The sequence below is a fragment of the Notechis scutatus genome, chromosome 3 (genome assembly GCF_049901735.1).
Source record: "Notechis scutatus isolate UNSWTSFEM ecotype Mainland chromosome 3, rNotScu1.2, whole genome shotgun sequence".
Taxonomy (NCBI): domain Eukaryota; kingdom Metazoa; phylum Chordata; class Lepidosauria; order Squamata; family Elapidae; genus Notechis; species Notechis scutatus.
In genome coordinates this window covers 5,474,341-5,496,664 of record NC_142011.1, presented here as the reverse complement: position 1 = coordinate 5,496,664, position 22,324 = coordinate 5,474,341, and the positions used below count along the sequence as shown (strand labels likewise).

At 43.1% G+C, this 22,324-nt stretch overlaps 1 protein-coding gene across 1 annotated transcript in view; it reads left to right on the top strand.

The window, feature by feature from the left end:
• The window catches only part of HELZ2 (helicase with zinc finger 2), a 62,461-nt gene that overhangs the window by 23,564 nt on the left and 16,573 nt on the right, over positions 1–22,324 (top strand). The window contains exons 4-11 of the mRNA XM_087959145.1: positions 606–713; positions 1,373–1,896; positions 2,980–3,612; positions 6,006–6,789; positions 8,105–8,180; positions 12,221–15,722; positions 16,545–16,630; positions 21,439–21,573. Coding sequence (XP_087815271.1) covers positions 606–713; positions 1,373–1,896; positions 2,980–3,612; positions 6,006–6,789; positions 8,105–8,180; positions 12,221–15,722; positions 16,545–16,630; positions 21,439–21,573 — 5,848 coding nt within the window. The remainder of the gene's footprint in view (positions 1–605; positions 714–1,372; positions 1,897–2,979; positions 3,613–6,005; positions 6,790–8,104; positions 8,181–12,220; positions 15,723–16,544; positions 16,631–21,438; positions 21,574–22,324) is intronic.

Here is a 22,324-nt window from a genome sequence, read left to right as displayed (position 1 = left end):
AGAATTCAGTGCAATGTCACAGTTGAGAACTGAGGCAGCTCAGGGACAAAATAAAACATGGTGAAACAAAGGGGAACAAACCCGTCAGGACTACATTCAGCAGTCCATCTGCGTTTGAAAGACACAGGCCATTCTTTTGAAGACAGAAAAGCCCACATTTTAGACAGAGAGGACTGCTGGTTTGAAAGAGGGGGGGGGGGTCAAAGAGGTCATCTGTCTCCAAATTGAACAGCCCTCTCTCAACAGAGAGGGAGGGATATGACAGCATCTATTTCCAGTCTACAACACAGTCCTTTCAGCAGTTCCAAAAAGGCTCCACGCTCATTTGCACCACTCATATGACCCTGAGGACACAGATAAAACCTCCAGGTGGCTTCAGTGACTAGCTAAAAGAATGCAAATGACCAGCTGTCTGCAAGGAGCATAAATCCTTCCATTCCCCACTGTCCAGTCAGAGCTGAAGAAGCTTCTTGGACGAGAAGCGAAACGTCTTCATAGAAAAACCAGAAAGTCCAGTTGCCTCTTGAAAAAACATATTTTGAATAAAACATGATCCCTTCCTCGGTTCTCCCGCCTTGTTTTCTCATCGTGGTTCTCCCCATCAGATTTCGGAGGCCGTGGATGGCGTGAGGGTCACGTGCAAGCAGCCACTCCGGATCCAGTCAGAGAACAAGAAGTTGCAATACGAGTGGGTCTTCACCATCCATTCCCAGGTGAGCTGGGAAGGCGAAATGCCCCATAAACCTGTAGAGAAGGGACCTGTTTCTCCTTTGATGGGGCTCCTGGACTCTGCACGGCTACATTGCCTGCAATAGAGAGCCTGACTAATGTCCTTGCTGGGCACATACGCATGGTGAGTTCTGTCTCCATCCATGATTTGCTGGATGCACAAAGGTTGGCTGGGCGTGCACGGAGTGGTTAATCACAAACTAGCACTGAAGGAGGGAGGAAGGGAGGATGGATGGAAGGAAAGAGATGGAAAGAAGGAATGAGAGAGAGGAAGGGAGGGAGGAGAGATGGAAAGAAGGAATGAGAGAGAGGAAGGAAGGAAGGAAAACCCACCTATCTTTGAAGATTTTGAAGGAATCTTGGAGGTCTTCTAGTCCAACCTCCCGCTCAAGCAGGACACCCTATGTGCCATTCCTCCCTCCCTCCCTCAAAACTCTGCAGCGTTTCCCTTCGCCCACTCTTATATCAGGGAGAAATAAGGTGGGGTTATCTTGAGTTTCTTTCTCACCTCCTTTTCCTTCCCAGGGCTGAGTAAAAAGCTATCTAACTGTTCTTCCATTTCCATTTTCAAGTTTACCTCTGACACCAAGGATCTATTTTCCCTTGTTCTCATTTACCTACATTTCCCCCATTCCCATTTCAGATGCCACTGATCCACGTGGCCCTATTAAAGAGAATCCCAGGAGCCAACTTCTCCTTAGCCGTGCCGGGAAAGACTCAGCTTCCTACTTACGCTTCTGGAAACAGCTTCAAAACCGTGCGGGCGTCACCACCAGCCGTTGAGGTGAAAGTCCGCTTGAAGAGTCACACCTTTGGGGTCTACGAGCAATGGCTGGTCTTTGATTTTGGCAGCCGGCCTGTCTTGGTTCAAAAGCTCTACGCCCGGGTGGGTCAGAAGGAAGCACCATGGCGGGTGGATCCGGCTGCTGAATCCGTGAGCTGCTTTGTGCACAGTAGGCGCTGGCACACTGGGAACTGCATAGTGGTGCCCAGCGTGGATCGCACGGGCAAGGAGGTGGAACTGCTGGCTAAGTACAAGGCCCCCTCCCTCTCGATGGACTTCCAGCGAGGGGCAAGGGGCAAGCCCATCACCCGCGTCAACTACCATGAAGAAATGCACAACTTCCTCTTCCAAGAAGAAGAAGCTCAGCAGCTTTTGATCTCCAAGTAAGTGGATCTCAACTCAAACAAGATTGGTGGGATAATGTTGACTTCAGAGTCTTCACCCAACCAAAAGAAATTCCCTGTTTTTATCCCAGGGAGGAAGAACCAAGTTTGAGCAATATCAATAGCAATAAAGGAGGATATTTGCAATGTTTGTAAAATAGCAATAGCACTTAGACTTATATACTGCTCCACAGTGCTTTACAGCCCTCTCTACGTGGTTTCCAGAGTCAGCCTATGGCCCCCTACAATCTGGGTCCTCATTTTACCGACCTAGAAAGGATGAAAGGCTGAGTCAACCTTGAGCCGGTGAGAATTAAACTCCTGGCAGTGGGCAGAGTTAGCCTGAAATATTGCATTCTATCCACTGTGCCACCAGAGCTCTAACAGAAGTGAATGCTTAAAGTTCCTTTAATGTGCTTAAAGATGTGAAGACTACAGGTCCCAGAATTGCTAGGTGGGGAACCCACCATCTCCTGGTGATTGGCCCAAATCACCAGCTGGTTTTCATGCTTAAGGTGGAACTAGAACTCACAGTCTCCTGGTGATTGGTCCAAAGTCACTTAGTCAGCTTTCATGCCTAAGGTGGGACTGGAACTCGTCGTCTCCTAATGATTGTCAGCCAGCTTTCATGCCTAAGGCAGGCTTAGAACTCATGCGTAAAGTGAGACTAGAACTCACTGTCTCCTGGTTTCTAATCCAGTGCCTTCACCACTAAAATAAACTGGCTCTCTTTTTGGAGAGACACAACCTTCCACAACAACCTTCTTTCTATCTCTTGATGGTTTACATTAACTTCCCCTTGGCCAGCTTCCTGAAAATGTCTTGCAGACATGTAAGTTGGGGATAATGGGAACTATGTTCAAGTATTTCCAGAAGGGATGGCACCAGGCCAAAGAGAATGAAGCATCTAAGACCTAGAATTCCCATTCATTTTGGATGTGCAGTCCAAAATAATTTGGCTTGGGGGGTGAGAACATTACAGAGAGATACAGGCAGAGAGGCCTGTTGTTCCTGTTGTTTTGTCTTCTCTTTTCCCCAGTTTCTTCTGCTTCTCTTCCCATGTCTAATCTTCTTCTGATCTAGGCTCAACTTGCATGTGAAGGTCTCTTTTGTAAAGAGTGTGGAAGACTTACAATTTGGGCTGAAGTTTGCTCTCCCAGAACAGCTCTATGCCCAGGTCCCGACCCCTTACTCGTTGACCATGGACTCCGACGAAGGGTACCTGCTTCAACGCTCAGTCAGAACAGCCTTCCTGGCCCGGGATCCACCTGCCAACAACCGAGTTTACGAGGTCTCCGTCGAGAAAGAAGCTCTCACCGAAAAGAGTGTCTGTCTTCTCCTTCCCCAACGTTCCTGCATTGAACTGGGCCTCCAACCAGACACGTCTGCCAAAATGGAAGTCCAGTTCCAAACGGACCACCTCCAATTCTGCCAATGGCACCACGCTGTGGACAGCTTGTGGGATGCGAAGCTGGTCTTTCCAGATGTGACCATCTGCTCCATCCCACGTGGAACTTTGCAGGTGCCATGGGGGAACATGAAGCAGAAGCAAGCTCTTTGCTTCATCACTGGTCAGGTGACTGGTTTCTGTAGAACACCACCTCTTTTGATCTACGGACCATTTGGGACTGGAAAGACCTTCACATTGGCCAAGACTACCCTGGAGATCATCAAGAAGCCCCAGACACGTGTGCTTATCTGCACCCACACCAATAGGTAATCTTGGTTTGACGTTTTATCAGCCTTTGGCTGAAGGAGAGAAGTAAATATTTCGGTGTCTTCACAGGGTTAAGATTATTTTAGAGACCACTGTTAAAATAGAGAGCTGGGTTTGCACAATATGTGAACCAGATCCAGGTAAGTCCAGGAGGCTAAACTCACCTTAGTGTCAGATGCAAGATATCAAGAACCAGGATATAGTTCAAAAATACTACAAGTTTTGGTCACCACAATATTAAAAAAAATGTTGAGATTCTAGAAAGGGTACAGAAGAGCAACAAAGATGATTAGGGGATGGGAGGCTAAAACATAAAGAACGGTTGCTGGAATTGGGTATGTCTAATTTAATGAAAAGAAGGACTAGAGGTGACATGATAGCAGTGTTCCAATATCTCAGGGATTGCCACAAAAGAAGAAGAGAGAGTCAAGCTATTCTACAAAGCCCCTGAAGGCAGGTCAAGAAGCAATAGGTGGAAACTAGTCAAGGAGAGAAGCAACCTAGAACTAAAGAATTTCCTGACGCTGAGAACAATTAATCAGTGGGATTGCTTGCCTCCAGAAGTTGTGGATGCTACAACATTGGAGGTTTTAAGAAGCACTTTTTCTGAATTGGTACTGGGTTTCCTGCTTGAACTAGAAAACCTCTAAGATCCCAACTGTGTTATTTTGTTATTTGATACTACCTACGCACAAGAACCTGTGCTACTAACGATCAAGGCAAATTGGCACCAGATAATATCAATGGACTTCGAAGAGGGCTGGATTTAAGTCTCTTACAGGTGTGTAGAGACTTCAGACTGATGATGCATTTGACCCCACTGCTGGGCTCAGTCTGGTCATGTGCCACCATTAGCTTGTTTGCAAGATTTTAGTGCTTCGTGTAAATCTAGCACATTGATGCTCAATGTTTTGTGCACAAAGCAAGCACATGGCTAATCTGAAGTGGTTTTTCTCAACTTCGGCAACTTTTAAGATGTCTGAACTTAGACCCCAGCTGGCTGGAGAATTCTGGGAGTTGAAGTCCAGACATCTTAAAATGATCAAGGGTGATCAAGGAGAAATACTGATCTAGACTATTGTGCAAAAGTAGTCTTTGCAACTTTTTAAACTCAAAATGTCAACATTCCCCTGTAGTCTTTCTAGGCAAGCAATAATAATTGGGGGGGGGGGAAAGGAGAGGATTTATTTATTGAGTTTATTAGCTGCCCCATTCCAGAAGATTCTGGGTAGTTTTATAAAATTAAAACCACAGTATGGTAGGAAATATAAATGGTCCTTAGGTTACATCCATTTGTTCTGTGACTGTTCAAAGTTATGATGGTTCTGAATGAGGGAAACTTAACAACTGGTCCTCGGATGTTATGGATGTCACACTGGCCCTGAAGACATGTGATCGCCATTTGCAATCCTGCTGGCTTCCCACGAGCAAAAACAATGGGAAAGCCAGCAGGAAATCACAAGTTGCTCTCACAAGTTGCCGCCGCCACTTTTTCTCCCAAAGAGCTTCTCGGTTTCAGTGGGATCTCATACTTTGTAACACCCACTTGAAGTTCTTGCCTGCTGGCTGACTGGCTTGCAAGTCAATTAAGGAGGGGAGTCTTATGATCATGACTTGCGGTTTCCTGCTGGCTTCCCCAATGTCTTTACTTGTAGGAAGCCAGCAGGAAGTGGTCGTGTGAGGTCCTCGCTTAATAATCAGTGATCCTTGCATAACGATGGCAACAGAGACTGCCAGGATTGCCAGCATGAAATAGTGTTGTCACGTGACATATTGCATTATGGCTGTATCACTTAGTGTTGGAAATTATGGTCCCAACTTACCATTGTATTCTGAGGACTATCTATAATACAAACAGATTTGGGTTGAAAAAGACCAGTTGTAGAGAAAGAAATTTGCCAGAACAGCAGTTTTTATTACCTAACTTCAGTTTTAGCTGTCTTGAGCTAAAATGATGGCAACCAGGATTGGATCAAAATGATGGCAACCAGGATTGGATCAGAGGTGGTATTCAGCAGGTTCTGACCAGTTCCGGAGAACCGGTAGTGGAAATTTTGAGTAGTTCAGAGAATCGGCAAATCCCACCTCTGACTGGAGATTTTATAGTGTCCTTCCCCTGCCACACCCACCAAGCCACGCCCACAGAACTGGTAGTAAAAAAAAATTGAATCCTACCACTGGATTGGATCCCCCATTTTCACTTACAACTCAGGAAAAGAAAGGATGGGGGTTCAATTGGACAATTGGGGCTGCTGTTTTAACTCATTTTGAGTTAAAAATCCCCCTTCTTCCCTAGAGGGAAATAAAAACAACCATGTGCCTATTTAACAAAGAATTTTGGGGAGATAATTGGAAGTGTGATAGCCCCTGTTGCAATGCCTTTCTTTTCCAGCGCGGCTGATATCTACATTCGTGAATATTTCCACAACTATGCCATCTCATCGCACCCTGAGGCTATTCCATTAAGGGTGAAATCCACTTTCCGTTCGGTCAGGTCAACTGACCCCATTACCCTACGCTACTGCTGTCTCTCTCCGAGTGGAAATGAGTTTTGCCTCCCTACTAGAGAGCAGATTGATCGCCACCGGATTGTCCTCACCACCTGCATGGCGTCACGAGATCTTGGAGTGCCCTGTGGTTATTTCACTCACATCTTGATTGATGAAGCTGCCCAGATGTTGGAGTGTGAAGCTCTAGTCCCTCTCTCTCTGGCTAGCCTGACAACCTTGATTGTTCTGGCAGGGGACCATATGCAGAAGACCCCCAGGCTCTACTCGTTGCACAAGGATGAGCAGTCCGCCAACTACACCCTGTTGAATCGCCTCTTCCAACATTACAAGAAGGAGCAGCATGAAGTGGCCACCAAGAGCAGGATCATCTTCAATGAGAACTATCGGTCTACTGCAGGAATAATTGAGTTTGTCTCCAAGCACTTCTATGTGGGTAGAGAAGATACCATCGGTGCCAAAGGCAACGTCCCTCCTCACCCAGAGTTCTATCCACTTATGTTTTGTCACGTCTCTGGTAGTGCCGAGAAGGACAGATTCATGAGCTGGTACAACATCTCCGAGATTGAACAGATCTTTGAGAAAGTGCAGGAAATGGATCAGAAATGGCCGGTTGAATGGGGACAGAAGAACCTCAAGTCCATCTGCGTGGTCTCTTATGGCATACAGGTGAGGCGTCAAGGACATGTGTTGTTCTTACATTGTCCATTACGGGCAATCTTCAACTTATGACCACAATTGACCCAACATTTCTGTTGCTAACTGCTCTTTCTCCTGCTAACGTTCTCCTGAAACTGGTATTTCGGGGAGATACTGCATCTGGCCCAGAGATCACACAGAATCTTCAAATAGCCAAGGGTAATCCTGTCCTTCGGGAATATCTTGAGTCCCTTTTGATATAGGGTTTCCTGCCTGAGCAGGGAGTTGGACTAGAACACCTCCAAGCTCCCTTCCAACTGTGTTATTCTACTATTCCGACTCTTTTTAGCACAGTATAAGGTAACAATATTACAACCTCAGCTTTTTACTTTTGTACATTCGTATATAACTAGCCATTTCTATAACAACTAATCTAGCTAATCAGCAAAACCAAAGTCAGTTTCATTTTTTTTCATTCTCCTCTTTGAAGAATTAATGTAACCATTACTGCTTTATCTTCCTTGCTGTTGAAATAATATGTACTTCTATTTACACTTAATAATCTTTATAAACTATCACCATTTATATTAACAAAATTCACCATATTCTTTCAGCTTCTTTAACTTTAAAGGGAAAATATGTTTTCATCCATTTTAAAAAACTAAGCTTTTCTTTAAAAACATTTCTAAAATTAAAACATTCTAATACATCTTTTTAAAATGTTCTCTTAGCATACATACTTTAAAGTTCACTTTCAGACCAATAAAATTCCAACTACAATTCATTCACTCCCTCCAATTCACCCTCATAGAATAATTATTTTTCCTCTTTTATACATCCCTTTTAAAGCTTTTTAATTTTTCTTTAGGCTAATACATCTTTTTTCTTTAAATTTCTCTTTAAAATAGATATTTTCAAATACACTTTCAATAATATTTTACAAACTTTAAGAATTGCTTAAGCATTATATATAAAGGAAAATACATTTTCAAATGGTTTTAGATTAAAACTTTCTTTCAATTACAAATATCAAACTGATGGAAATTCATCCTAATTCCAATTGACTCATTAAGTTTAAGTCACTCCTTCCAGCTCCTCTTCATGGAATAAAATCTTTTTCTTCTCTGGAATGCTTGTCAAATAGTTATAAACTTCTCTTTTTCTCAAGGATTTCTTAACCTTGTTAATATCCATGAGGAAAAAGCTTTTAAAAGTTGCAAATTTTCTTGGTGCTCTTCATTCAATTGTATTGAGAGACTTCTATTTAAACCATCAAAATGAAAATTGATGTCAGCTTTATATTCCAAAATTATGATTGACATGCTGGTATCTTTGATTTTTCTAGGTGAAATTTATCCGAGACAAGATGAGAAAAAGCGGCTTTTCAGAAGTGACTGTGGAGAGCTATGACAACCTAGCAGGTAAGGTCCCTGCCCTTTAGAACATGGGTTCTCAACTCTCAGGCCCACAACTGGGCCATCCCCTGTTCAGAACCAGGTTGCTGAAGCAGTGGGTGAGGGCATGGTCGTGTGTAGCTCCACTTAAGTGTGTCACGGGCAGGTGAACGCACACAGGCAGCTCCATTTGTGCAAATGTAACTGCACATGCTTATTCAACGTGCGCATGGAACCATCCCCTCCCCCCCCCAGGTGTTAGAATAACTGGAAAAGCGGGTCTCTTAAACTCTCAAAAGCAAAGTTTTTTTGCAAAAATCACAGCCCTGCAGCCTAGCCTTTCTCCAATGGGAACACTCTCTTGATGGGTTGGACTAGGTTACCAATCGTCCCCAGCCAACCTGGCTGTGTTGATTTCAGATGATGAAAGCCATCAGGGTCTCCGAGCAGAGAAAGACCGCAGTGAAGTAAAAGTAGCCCTTGACTTATCATTGGTCATTTAGCGACTGTCCAAAGTTATAACGGACCTCCCGGGGCTACCTACAAACTGGATTCATAGTGTCGATGGGTGCTTGCCTCTCCCATTACTTCTCACATCATTGGATTGTGATTGCTTAGCCACAGAAATTTTGGGCTCAATTGTGGTGCTGAGTCACTACCTATGGCAGTGTTGGCGAACCTTTTCAGCACCGAGTGCTGAAATGGGAGCATGCATGTGGAGGAGTGCCGGAAACCGGAAGAGCAACTCCCTGGAGCATGCATGGGAGCACTGGAAACCGGAAAAGTAGTTCCCCCAGTGTGTATGCGCGCACTGGGAAGCTGAGCTTCCAGTTTCCGGCATGCACATGTACGCCGGCCACCTGGTCTTCCGGTTTCTGACACACATGTGCACACTAAGACCAGCTGGTGAATCGGAAACCAGAAGCTCAGCTTCCCAGCGTACGCATGCGTGCCGGAGAGCTGCTCTTCCGGTTTCCGGTGCTCCCACATGCAAAGACCAGCTGGCTGGTGCCCATGTATGTGCTGGAACCCGGAAAAGCAATGGGCGACGGCTGTCGTGCCCGGAGAGATGGCTCTGCATGCCACTTCTGGCACGCGTGCCATAGGCTCGCCATTATGGACTTATGGAATAGAATGGAATGGAGTGGAATACAGTAGAATAGAAATAAGAATGAAAGAATAGAAATTAGAATGGAATGGAATGGAATGGAATAGAAAAGAAAATATGGAGTGGAAAGGAATGGAATGGAAATAAGGATGAAAGAATAGTATAGAGCAGAATAGAATTAAGAATGAAAGAATAGAATAGAAATAAGAATGATAGAATAGAATAGAATAAAAAATAGAAATTATAATAGAATAGAAATCAGAATGAAAGAATAGAAATGAGAATAGAGTAGAACGGACCTTCTTTGACTTCCGGTTGTGGCACCACGTTGAAGCAGACCAGAGGAACAGAGCATTCAGGGCATTCAGAACTACATGGGTTAAGGATTGGATTAATTTGACAGATAAAAGAATATTAACGATAGAGGGTTACGACCTAAAACTTCGCTGGCATGCGTTTCTTTGGGATGGAAAACATAAATACCAAACCTATTTCCAAAGACATTGGGTGAGAGATACTCTGCTACAATGGAAGCACTAATATATTCCAAGGCTTTAGATTTCAATAAAATGATAAACTATAGAGATCTGTTAAATGAAAAGGGGGAATTAAAAACAAGGAACCAATTAGAATTCCAGGGAATTGAAATAGGATGGTGGCCTTATTTGCAGATTCAAACATGCTATAAAAAAGACAAGGAACAATTTGATTTTTATATAACTCAGCAAGAATTAGATAAAATATTACAAGGGGTGGAAAAAAATGATTAGCAAAATATATAATTACCTATTGGATTATAAATTGAAAGAGGAAACTGTTAAAGAATGTATGATAACCTGGGCCAAAAATGTGAGTCACAGCATTGATTTGGAACCATGGGAACATATTTGGCAGGTAAACTATAAGTTAACATTGTCGGTCTCTTACAAAGAGAATATATATAAAATGTTTTACCGCTGGCATCTCCCTCCAGCGAGAATAGCCAAAATGTTCCCAAATATGATAGCTAAATGTTGGAAATGTAACCATAAACAGGGAACGTATTTTCACATGTGGTGGACGTGTCCCCATGCATGGAGATACTGGTGAAAAATCAACCATGGTTAAAAGAAATAACAAAACAGACAAACTTAAACCAGAAATCCTCTTATTAGGCATGTTAGAATCCAATATGAATACCGTAGAAAACACCAATATTTAATGCTTCCTATCATAACGGCTGCCAGAATCTCCTTCACCCAAAATTGGAAACAGGCTATGACTCCCCGTGAAGCTGCAATAATTAACAAGGTATACGTATGCGCAGAGATGGACAGATTGACGAAATTACTGAAGAATAAGGAAGAAGGTGAATACTATAAAATATGGGATGTTTGGTATGGATGGATAAGAAAAAGACGCAAAGGCATCAAATGATAATGTATGTAATATATAACAATAAGGTTTACGTGTAAATAAATGTAAATACAAATGTATATATGTATAAAAAGCTTAGAATGATGAAGAAGAAAATACAGAGATGGATAACACGTTAATAGAAGACACTTATAAATGTAAACACTGCTATTAGTAACGTAAAATGTGGAAATTTGCTTTTAATTGTCAAAACGCTGGATAAATAAATTTATTTTAAAAAATGAGAGTAGAATGGAAATATGAATGATAGAATAGAACAGAACAGAATAATTATTGGCCAAGTGTAATTGGATGCACAAGGAATTTGTTTTGAGTGCATAAGCTCTCAGTTTACAAATAAACAGCAAAGTGATAGGTCATAGATCATAAATCATAATTACAATCAGTAATCATAAGATATAAACAACAAGTGATGAATCTTAACAGGAGAAGATAACAGGAAAGATGGGAAGATGGGAAAGGTGAAAAGGATAATAATAATACTGCAGCCCTATTACATGGGTGGATATCCTTAGGACCAAGACAGTGCTGGGGGAATTAGGTGTTTGGCAGAGTGATGACACCAGGGTGTGTGTGTGTGTGGACTATCTTTGTGTCCTGTTGTTTTGCATGCGACACCCTATAACAGCGTCCCAAGGGGAAGAGTTGAAATAAATTTATCACCAGGATGTGAGGAGTCTGTAGATATTATCTCAGCTCTTCTTCTGACCCACACGATATACAGGTCCTCTGTGGAAGGCAAGCTGGTTGCAATTGATTTTTCTGCAATCGTAACTATCCATTGAAGCCTGTGCCTGTGTCCTGTTTGGTTGCTGTGCCAAACTGGACAGTTATTGAGTCGCAAATGGTGATCACATGACCTTGGGATGCTGCAACCGTTAGTGGACAACCAACCGAATTTTAATCACGTGATCGTGGTGACACTGCGACAGCCTTAAATGTGATGACTGGTCGTAAGTCACATTTTTTAGTGCTGTTGTATTTTCTGCTGGTCGCTAAATGAATGATTCTAAGTTGAGGACTACCTGTTAAAAGGGATTCAACAATGCTTCCAATTTGGGGCAGATGTATCCATAATTTGAAATCTCTCTTTGCATCTGTAACATTTATTTTCTTTGCCTTGACTTTATTACAGGTAGTCCTCGACTTATGACCAGAATTGAGCCCAACATTTCCATTGCCAGACAGTTGTTCAGTGAATTTTGCCCCATTTTGTGACCTATCTTGCCACAGTTGTTAAGGGAATCACTGCAGTTGTTAAGTTAGTAACACTGTTGTAAAGTGAATCTGACTTGAGTTTGCTCGGCACAAGTTAGCAAAAAGTGGTTACATGACTCTGGGACACTGCAACCATTATAAATATGAGTCAGTTGCCAAGTGTCTGAATTTTTATCACGTGGCCATGGGGATGCTGCAATGGTCATAAGTGAAAAACAGTCACATTTTTCAGTACCAAATGGTCACTAAATGAATGGTTGTAAGTCGAGGATAGCCTATATTTCATGATATCGATGAATAGATCCACTTTCTGTTTTTTCTACAGGGCGAGAATTCCGTGTCATCATTATCAACACTGTGCATACCTGCAACAGCCTGGTCCATGTCAGTTCCTCTAATCTGGAGTATTTCAACAATGCGCGGGTGTTGAACACCATCATAACAAGGGCCCAGTCGCAGGTCATCGTAGTCGGAGACGCCGTCGCTCTGTGTTCTCATGGCCAGTGCAGCAAGATCTGGAAAAGTTTCATCAAGAAGTGCATTGAGAAGAAGTCCATTACTCCTGAAACCCTGACCTTGGAGGAGATAAAGCAGGTGACATCCGATTTGGCCGCCTGGAACAGAGAAAGCCCCGAATCCGAGGAAGAAGGTAGCAATACAGACTCCTGGGACTCCGACACGGAAAGTTTAAACCTTGATGATCCAATATTGCAGGAACTCTTGGATGAAAGCAAAGAGTCGATGGTGTTGGTAACTGAAGAAGGCCTGTTGAAGGTGAAATCGGACGTCTCAGTCCCTGAACGGAGAAGGCAAGAGTACAGCAACTATTCCTTGCAAATGATGCAGCAGTATTTGCAGATGCAGCCCCAGCGATACAAACGTTGCGAATTCATCCAAGAACGGTTCGATCAAGCTTCTGCCTTCACTCTGGATGAGCCTTCCTTGATGACCATCCAGATCAAGGGTCGAGTCAACTGTGGCATGGCCTTCACTGGAGACCAGGTCTTGGTGGAGATCCTGACGCCCAAAGCTACTCTTGAGGACAACCCTCATGGGAAAGTGGTGGGCATCTTAAAAAAGGTGGAACGAGATCGCACCTTTGTCTGCAGAGTGGATGAGTTTGATCTCCGGGTCATGATCCCCATTGACCAGACTGTCACAAAAATCTATGTCCCTCCATTGAGAGATGATGCTGACTCTATTCCCATCCGCAGACTTGACCAGGCAGGAAATATTAAGTTGAAGAGCAGGAAAAAAATAACACCAGAAAACCGGAAGACATGCCTTTTCGCAGTACGAATCATGAAATGGGAAGAAGGTTATTACTATCCTCTAGGAATTGTTACAGAGGTCCTTCCCTTGGCTTCCTCACTAGATGATGGGCTTCGTATTCTGGATTTGGAATATAGATTGTCCAATGGATATCCTGCCTCAGTGAACAGCCAAGTGGCCAAATTAATCTCTGGTTACCCCACTCTGATGAGAGCAGAGAGGAAAGACTGTCGGGCTTACTTTACTTTCACGGTTGACCCCTTGGGTGCCAAAGACCTGGACGATGCCATCAGTGTCCGAGATATGGGTGACAAATATGAGATTGGGATCCACATTGCTGACTTGGCCTCTGTGATCCGCAAAGATTGTCCTTTGGATACAGAAGCCAAGAACCGAGGGTTAAGTTATTATGCTCCTGAGAAGCCTATACATCTGTTCCCACCACAGCTCAGTCAGGATCTCTGCAGTCTCCTTCCTCACAAGGAACGATTGGTGATTTCCCTCTTTGTCCTAATGGATAAGGCCACGGACCAGATGGAAAAAATTTCCTTTGCCACGTCCATTATCTGTTCTAATCGGCAGATGACTTATGAGGAAGCTGAAGGGATCATTAAGAACCACTACAAAATAGAGGCACCATCACCTAATTTTGACACCTTAGAAGATTATGTTGCGATGGCGTATCATTTCTCCCGTGTCCACCGGAAGTCCAGGCTTCACGAAGACTGTCATTATGACCAATTGGATGAAGAAATTCCTTTAGGTCAGCGATGTTCTCACCAGATGATTGAGGAGCTTATGATCCTCTTCAACAGTTCTGTGGGAGATCTGCTCACAAACCGGACTCTTACCAGAAATTTAACCCCTCTTCGTTGTCAGGTGGAGCCCAACCCTCAACAAATCTCCCAAATGAGGGAGAAATACAGAGATGTCATTCCTCTGTCCACCCACCTCTCCCATCACCTAGGAGCTCCAACTGGTGATGCCGTCGTGAAGACTATGCATCCATTTGTTCTCTTGGCTTCCTCGTGGGATCATCTCAAGTCAGCGGCCAATGACCGTGACTTTCCCAAGATGCTTGACCTCATTACCACAGATGACATCCACCCTAAACTTGCGCCCATCAATTTAGAATTTCGGAAGCTCTTGAACCGTTCTTATTTTCTTCGTTCTAATTCCTGTCCTCAGGCCAAGCTGGGCCACTACTCTTTGCATGTGGACTCATACACCTGGGCTACCTCTCCGATTCGGCGCTACGTGGATGTTGTCATTCAACGGCATATCGTCTCTCTGATTTCAAAGAAACCCATCCAGTACTCCGAAGTAGAAATTGAATTCCTCTGCCATGATTTCAACCGGAAGAATGGCAGGGCCAAGATGTACCAGCGAAGAATCCGATCGTTGGAACTGGCCACCCAGTTGAAATGTCACGTTCAAAAGAAGTTTGCTTTCATTGCCAACATTGAAGGGAAAGCCCAAAATTTCAAACTCTTGTTTCCTCTCAACAATGAGAACTTTCCAGATAGTCCCAGCATCAGTTATAGAGCCCTTCAGTTGGTGTCCCAACCACATTTCATTGAGGAGCGGAACAGTATGAAGCTGACGTGGAGGAGAAGAATTTACTCCTATGTAACCAAAAAGGAGGATGAAGTGAAGTTGTCAGAGATCGGAGGGAACAACTTTCGCTTCGATGGAGATGTGTGGCATGAAATCCTTGCAGCTGTCAAAAATGAAGACTACGAGAAGTTAATCTACCTTCTTAAGAAGAGTTACACCCTGGAATCCAAACCTGTGGGGTCAGTGAGGAGGAGTAAGTGCTTACACTATAAAGAACTGTCCGTGGAACTTAAAGTTGGAGATGTGCTGAATTTCCAACTGACCACCGATGTCCACCGAGGCTTCCTGGTGCCGTTTGTGCAACTGTGGACAGTAGCTCCTGGCTTTGAGGTGTGTTTGGAACACACCGAGCGACCCATCAATTGCTTCTCCAAGTACACTTCCCAAGCCTCGAAGAACATTTATAAGAATGCCTCTGATTATCGCAAAGTGTGGCTGCCTCTTTGTGACATAGAAGCAACTTTGAGCGCGTTGGCTGAAAACAGCTCGATTGTCCTGCAAGACATCCAGATTATTTGGAAGGGGCAGCGGACCTCACAAGGTCAGTTATGTGGAACCATCAACCTCAACAAGAAGTTCCTCAAAGAATGTGGCATTGAAGTGGATTTTGGCGCCTGCTACATGTGCATTCGCCTTTCGGGCCTCCGAGGACCTGGGATTCAGGACAAAGAGGAAGACCTCAGCCAGAGCTTCCAGCAACTCCGTTTGACCAAGGAAGCAACCAAGACTCAGGATTTCATGATTGATCCCGATACGTACACTTGGGTGGCGCATGGATGTACAGATAAGTTTGAGGAGAATGAAAAACCTGATCAGCGGGGTGACGTGATGGTGAATTTCTACATCCATTTTATGTCCATGGAGAAGATTCCCTCTGAGGTCACCCAGAAGAGTTCAAGGTTCAGTGTAGAGCTGATTCCGAAGCAGCTGCCTGATATGTAAGTTTGCCGACAGAAGAGAATATTTGTAGCTCAGGTTTGAACTGTGGGGTCATTGCTGCTTTTTGAGTTTGGCAGTTTTCTTACCTGACTAGGTAATATCATCAGTACTAAATGGAGTGGGTTTTGCTGCCTTTATACATAGGACAGGCTGACAGGGCAAGCTATATAAACAGCAAACCCCACTCTTTTCCAGCACTGATGTTACCTAGTTGGATCATGAAACACCTACAAGAAAACAATCAAGTTGAAGGATCCCACAGTCCTCCTCCTGCTCCCATTCCCCTCCTCTTCCTCCTTTCTGCAAACTCCTCTCCCTTCTAGCACTGATGTTATTACCTACCTTGGTAATGAAAAGTCTGCAAGAAAACAAGAAAGAGAGCACTAAGGACCCCACAGTCCTCCTCTTCTTCTTCCTCCTCCTCTTTTCTCCACCTTCTGCCACCTTTGCTTCCACTTCATAAACCACATTCCCTTCTACTGGTAAATTCTGATAATGTTACCTAGTTTGGTAAATGAAACATCTGTAGGAAAACAATCAAGCTCAATTGCACCAAGGACCCCCACAGTGTAAGTCTGCATTGCATCAAAGCGTTTGGGTTCTGTTTTTGCCCTTTCTTTTTCCTCGACTTATTTTTTTCATAACTGATCCCAGCAAAAGGGTAATTTGGTGGTTTCACTAATCATGAATATGTCAACCTAAAACAAATATGGACAATTCACAGCAAGAATGTTTGGAAACCTTGCTGAGGTTGTTGTTTTTTTTCTCCCTTATCTGTTTGGTGTTTCTTTCTTCTTCACTTACTTATCTTTTCTTTACAGCCGGAAAGAAGCAGCTGTTTGGAACCTGGAGTATGCCTCGAAACTTTCTCAGAGCATAGTGCTGGGTCAACCCATTCCAGTCCAAAGTAAGTACCGGATAGTCTTCAACTTAAAACCACAATTGAGCCCCAAATTCCTGTTGTTAAGCAAGGCAGTTTTTAAAATTCAGTTAAATTCAGTTTGGCCCCATTTTGTGTGCTTTATTTTTGCCACAGTTGCTAAGTGAATCATGCAGTTGTTAAGTGAACCATTCAGTCATTAAGCAAATCTTGCTTCCATTGATTTTGCTTGTCGGAAGCCAGCTGGGAAGTTTACAAATGAGGATTACATGAGCCCGGGACAGTATAACTGTCATAAGTACATGCCAGTTGCCAAGTGTCTGAATGTTAATCATGTGACCATGTCGATGCTGCAATGGTTCTACTGTAAGTGTGAAAAACAGTCATCAGTCCCTTTTTTCAGTGCCATTGTAACTTCAAATGGTCACTAAGTGAATGATTATAAGTCAAAGATTGTAAGTCACCTGTAGAACAAAATTGCATAGCCTAGCAGTGAAAATAGTACAAGTAGGGCTGATTAGCAACCATTTGAAGTTATGATTGACCTCCCCGCCCCCCCCCCCCCAAAGTTATTTACCACTCAGTTCTGATGCCACCCCTTCCTCCTGGTGGTCACATGACCAAATGCTGGGCTGTCAGCAACTGGCCCTCATATCACCTGGGGGTAGGACAAGAAGCAATGGGTGGAAACTCATCAAGGAGAGAAGCAACCTAGAACTAAGGAGAAATTTCCTGACTGTTAGAACAATTAACCAGTGGAACAACTTGCCTCCAGAAGTTGTGAGGGCTCCAACACTGGAAGCTTTTAAAAAGATGTTGGATAACCATTTGTGTGATGTGGTGTAGGGTTTCCTACCTAAGCAGGGGGTTGGACTAGAAGACCTCCAAGGTCCCTTCCAACTCTGTTATTCTATTCTATTCTATCCTATCATTTTCAGCATCTTTTAGTCATGCAACTTTCAATTTACTGTTTTTGCAGGAAGCTGCCTTTACTTGTTGTTTTTGGCAAAAAACACACAAACCCAAAGCAAGTAAAGAGTTTGCTTAGCAACTTAAGTGTTTACTTAATGACAACAGTGATTCCCTTAACAATTGCTGCAACCTGGGTTGTAAAATTGAGCCTGGTCATGTGTGGGTCTGTTTTATGACCGTCCCGACCTACGACTGTAATGATGAGGCTCCATTAGGGTCATATGTCGTCGTAACAGACGGGTCTGCAGAATGGAAGACTTTTGCCCAAATGATGCAGGCATTATATAGGTGCAAACCAGATTGCCTTGATTGGTACATGCATGTGACATTATAACATGTACAGGGTGGTACTTAACATTGTGATGGCAAGATGCTGGTTTTATCATCACAACTCCCCCTTGAATACCCAGGTGGAGAGATAAGGTGTGGTGTGTAAAAAATTATAATGACAGCCACAAATGTGTAGTGAATCCCTTCCTTATTTTAATGCATACAAATAGAGAGGTGTGAACCTTTGCTTCTGGCCACCATGTTAATGGTGTGGTCACACCAATCTCTTGAACAGATCTTTGGAACTATGAAATTGTGTCGTCTTCTTTCACAAGCTGTCCTTTTTTAAAAAAAAAATACAATTCCTAGTTGGCCAATAAAATCTCAGATACAGGTAGTCCTTGTCTTATGACCACAATTGAGCCTGTAATGTATGTTGCTAAGTGAGAAATTCATTAAGTGAGTTTTGTCCCATTTTACAATTTTCTTTGCCTCATTTGTTAAGTGAATCATGGCAGTTGTTAAATTAGTAACATGGTTGTTAAGTGAATCTGGCTTCCCCACTGACTTTGCTTATCAGAAGGTCACAAAAGGGGATCATGTGACTCCCGGGACACTGCAACCATCCAAATGTAAATCACCATGGAGATGCTGCAACAGTCATCAGTGTGAAAAATGGCCACAAGTCATTTTTTTCAGTGCTGTTGTAACTTTGAACAGTCACTAAGTGAACTGTTGTAAGTCAAGGACTATCTGTATTGGTTTGTTGCTGCATTAATGTGATCAGGGCAGTTGTCAGTAGCATCTTCTGGTACAAAGTGATAAGATGTCTCTTTAGTCCTGTGCAGTATTTTTCCACCAGTGTTTGAAGGCTCATAATAATAGTTAACAATTGCAGATAAATAAGGTCAGTACCTGCAGTCAGCAGAACAGGAGGGAAAGAACTGGAGGAGATCAAACACATGAACACCTGCAAATAGAAATAGAACAATTGTGGCAAAAGGAAGCAAAGATGGGACCAATAGGAATAGGCGCCTTGGATTCAATCCCGAAACAGCTGGAGCGCCTCTGATACACCATCGGCATTGACAAAATCCCCATCAGTCAATTGCAATAGGCAGCTTTGCTCGGAACATCTAACATCCTGCAACAATACCTCTAACACCACCATGTAGCCATATCTGCCTATTCCAGGTCCTTGGGAAGGACTTGATAGGACAAAAAGTGGCTAACTCTGATGATGTTATCTAGTTGGGTAATGAAACGTCTGAAAGAAAACAAGCAAGCTCAGACAGCACCAAGGATCCCACAGTCACGTCTTTTCCTTCTCTTCCTCTTCCTCCTCCTCCTCCTCCTCCTCCTCCTCCTCCTTCTTCCTCTTCCTCCCCCTCCCCCTCCATACATCCCACTCCCTTCTAGCACTGATGGTGTTACCTAGTTGGGTAATGAAACATCTAAAAGAAAACAAGGAAGCCCAGAGAGCTTCAAGAACCCCATAGTCCTCTTCCTCCTCCCTTCTCTTTCTTCTTCTCTCTCCAAATCCCTCTCTCTTCTAGCACTGATGATGTTACCTAGTTGGGTAATGAAACGTCTGCTAGGAAACAAACAAGCTCAGAGAGCACCCAGGACCTCTCAATTCAACCCTGAACTACAAATATTCTCCTTTATTAGACAAAAAGGCTAAAACCCAGGATAAACATCTGGCTGCATATGTGACAAATGAGCAATAATATAATGTACTAAATGTATACGTTACCGGCAATGTATGAAAAGCTGGCATTGTATATAATGCCCAGGAAATCTGTAGAATGTGTGACTTTTTAGGCAAAGTGCGAAATGTCTTGCTTTATTTTAATATACTATTATACTTTCCCTAGGCATTGTATATAATACCTAGACTGCCAGGGAATTGGACAGCAGGTGTCCAAGGAGTCAGAGACGCTGGCACAAACTTGTAGTTTTATATAAATTAATACTGTATATTTTACAACTATATAAAGTAAACTAGCTAGTCAGGCAAATCATGAGGTAAAAGCACACAGGGCACACAGAAGAAAAAGGCGGGAAAAAGGGAACCTCCCCCTCCACACCCATAGCAACCAATCACAGTGCAGATTGCCTCACGCTGGAGCCTGCCCTCTCCAATCAATCAACTACAACTTTGTGTTCTGGCTCACTAAACAACCCTGCTGCTCCAGCTACTAAATTTAAATATAGACGTCATGCAGAATGACAAGAACTGTTTTGACAAAGTATTAAAAGAGTCATGAAGAGGGTTAGGGGTTAAAATTAGGGTTAAGGTTAAAGTGAGGGTTAGGGGTTAGAGTAAGGGTTGGGATTAGGATTAGAGTGAGGGTTAGGGTTAGAATGAGGGGTTAGGGTTAGAGGGAGGGTTAGAGTTAGGAATTAGAATGAGAGTTAGGTCTTAGAGTTAGGTTTAGGATTAGAATGAAGGTTAGGGTTTGGGGTTAGAGTTAGTAGGGTTAGAGAGGGTTAGAGTTAGGAATTAGAATGAGGGTTAGGGCTTAGAGTTACGGTTAGAAATTAGAATGAGGGTTAGGGTTTAGGATTAGGGTTTAGGATTAGGGTTAGGGTTAGAGGAAGGTTAGGTTTAGGGTTAGAATGAAGGTTAGGGTTTGGGGTTAGAGTTAGTAGGGTTAGAGAGGGTTAGAGTTAGGAATTGAATGAGGGTTAGGGCTTAGAGTTACGGTTAGAAATTAGAATGAGGGTTAGGGTTTAGGATTAGGGTTAGAAAGGGTTAGAGGAAGGTTAGGTTTGGGGTTAGAATGAAGGTTAGGGTTTGGGGTTAGAGTTAGTAGGGTTAGAGAGGGTTAGAGTTAGGAATTAGAATGAGGGTTAGGGCTTAGAGTTACGGTTAGAAATTAGAATGAGGGTTAGGGTTTAGGATTAGGGTTAGAATGAGGGTAAGAGGAAGGTTAGGTTTAGGGTTAGAATGAAGGTTAGGATTAATGGTTAGTTAGGGTTAAGATTAGACTTAGGGTTAAGAGTTAGAGTTAGGGTTAAGAGTTAGAGTGAGGGTTAAGGTTATAGTTCGGTTTAGGGCTAGAATTAGGGTTAGGGGTTAGAGTTGGGTTAGGGTTAGTGGTTAGGGGTTGGAGTGAGTAGGGTTAAAGTGAGGGTCAGAATTATGTTTAGGGTTAGAATTAGGGTTAGGGGTTAGAAAGAGGGTTGGGTTGCCATTAACCCCAACCCCAACCCAATCCTTTATTGAAAAGATATATCTGAAAATGAAAGATGAAATGCAACATAAAGTATAGGGGCTTTCTCATTGAAGCAAATGAGAAAAAGCACCAGTATTGACATACTTGTTGCAACAAGGAAGGCTAGAATGGCATTTTAGCAGTATTTATACTCTGCTGGTTTGCGTTTTGGCATTGCATAGGATGCCTAGGAAATGTGCGAAATATTAAGGCTTTCATATTTTGACATCCCATTTTTGGCATTCAGTAGGTTTCGAAGGCTTCTTATAAAGTGCCTAATTTCACACACTGCTGGTAACATATAACCACCTGATTCTCAGTGAATAATGAGTTTGCTAGATTGTATCTTTGAATTGTGTTTTCTACTTGCAGGGGCAAGACCTTCCAATATTTTGAAAAGACAGAATTTTGACATCCCAGGCAGTAGCCATAAACTCAATCAAAGTCAAAAGAAAGCCATCCAGGAGGCACTGAAAAAGTCCTTCACTCTAATTCAAGGACCGCCAGGTGAGGGGTCAACCTCCTTTTTATGACCTTGTAATCCCCTTTATTCGGGGCAAAGTCGGGGTGATTGGATGGAGCTGAGAATTTACTGGCCGGCTGCCCTTCCTGATGCCTACATGGAGTTCACAGCAGATGTCTTTTCTTTGCACCCTGATAGAGAAACATTTGCCACTATCTAGGATTGAACTCTCAACCTTCTGAATGGGAGGCAACTGTCTTCAGCACTAGGCCAGCATAGCTAAATGTCTATGGAGATTCTCAGTCATCCAGGTCATAGTTGTCCCCAAGGTGCTTTTTCAAAAGGCAACTGGGTTTTTTTTCCTTGAAGACTAGTTTAGAAGAGGGGTCAAAGAGGCCATCTGTGTTGAAATTGAACAGCCTACTCTCAACAAAAGATACGACACCACCTGTCTCCTGTCTACAACATGATACTTTCAGCAGCTCCAAGAAGGTTCCACACCCATTTGCACAATTCAGGTGACTGAGGGCACAGCTAAATCTTGAAGTGGCCTCAATGGCTCTCAGAAAGAATGCTAACAACCAGATGACTGAAAGGAATATAAATCCCTCCTTCATCCACCATTCATCCAGAACTGAAGAAGCTTCTGGGATGAGAAGTAAAACCTCTTCAAGGAAAGTCCAATTGTCTTTTGAAAAATCACCTTGGGGATTAATTTAAGCATTTCTTAACTATAACTAGATGCTCAAACATTTCTTAAGTTTTTACAATTCATTATGGGCCAAAAAATCCTTG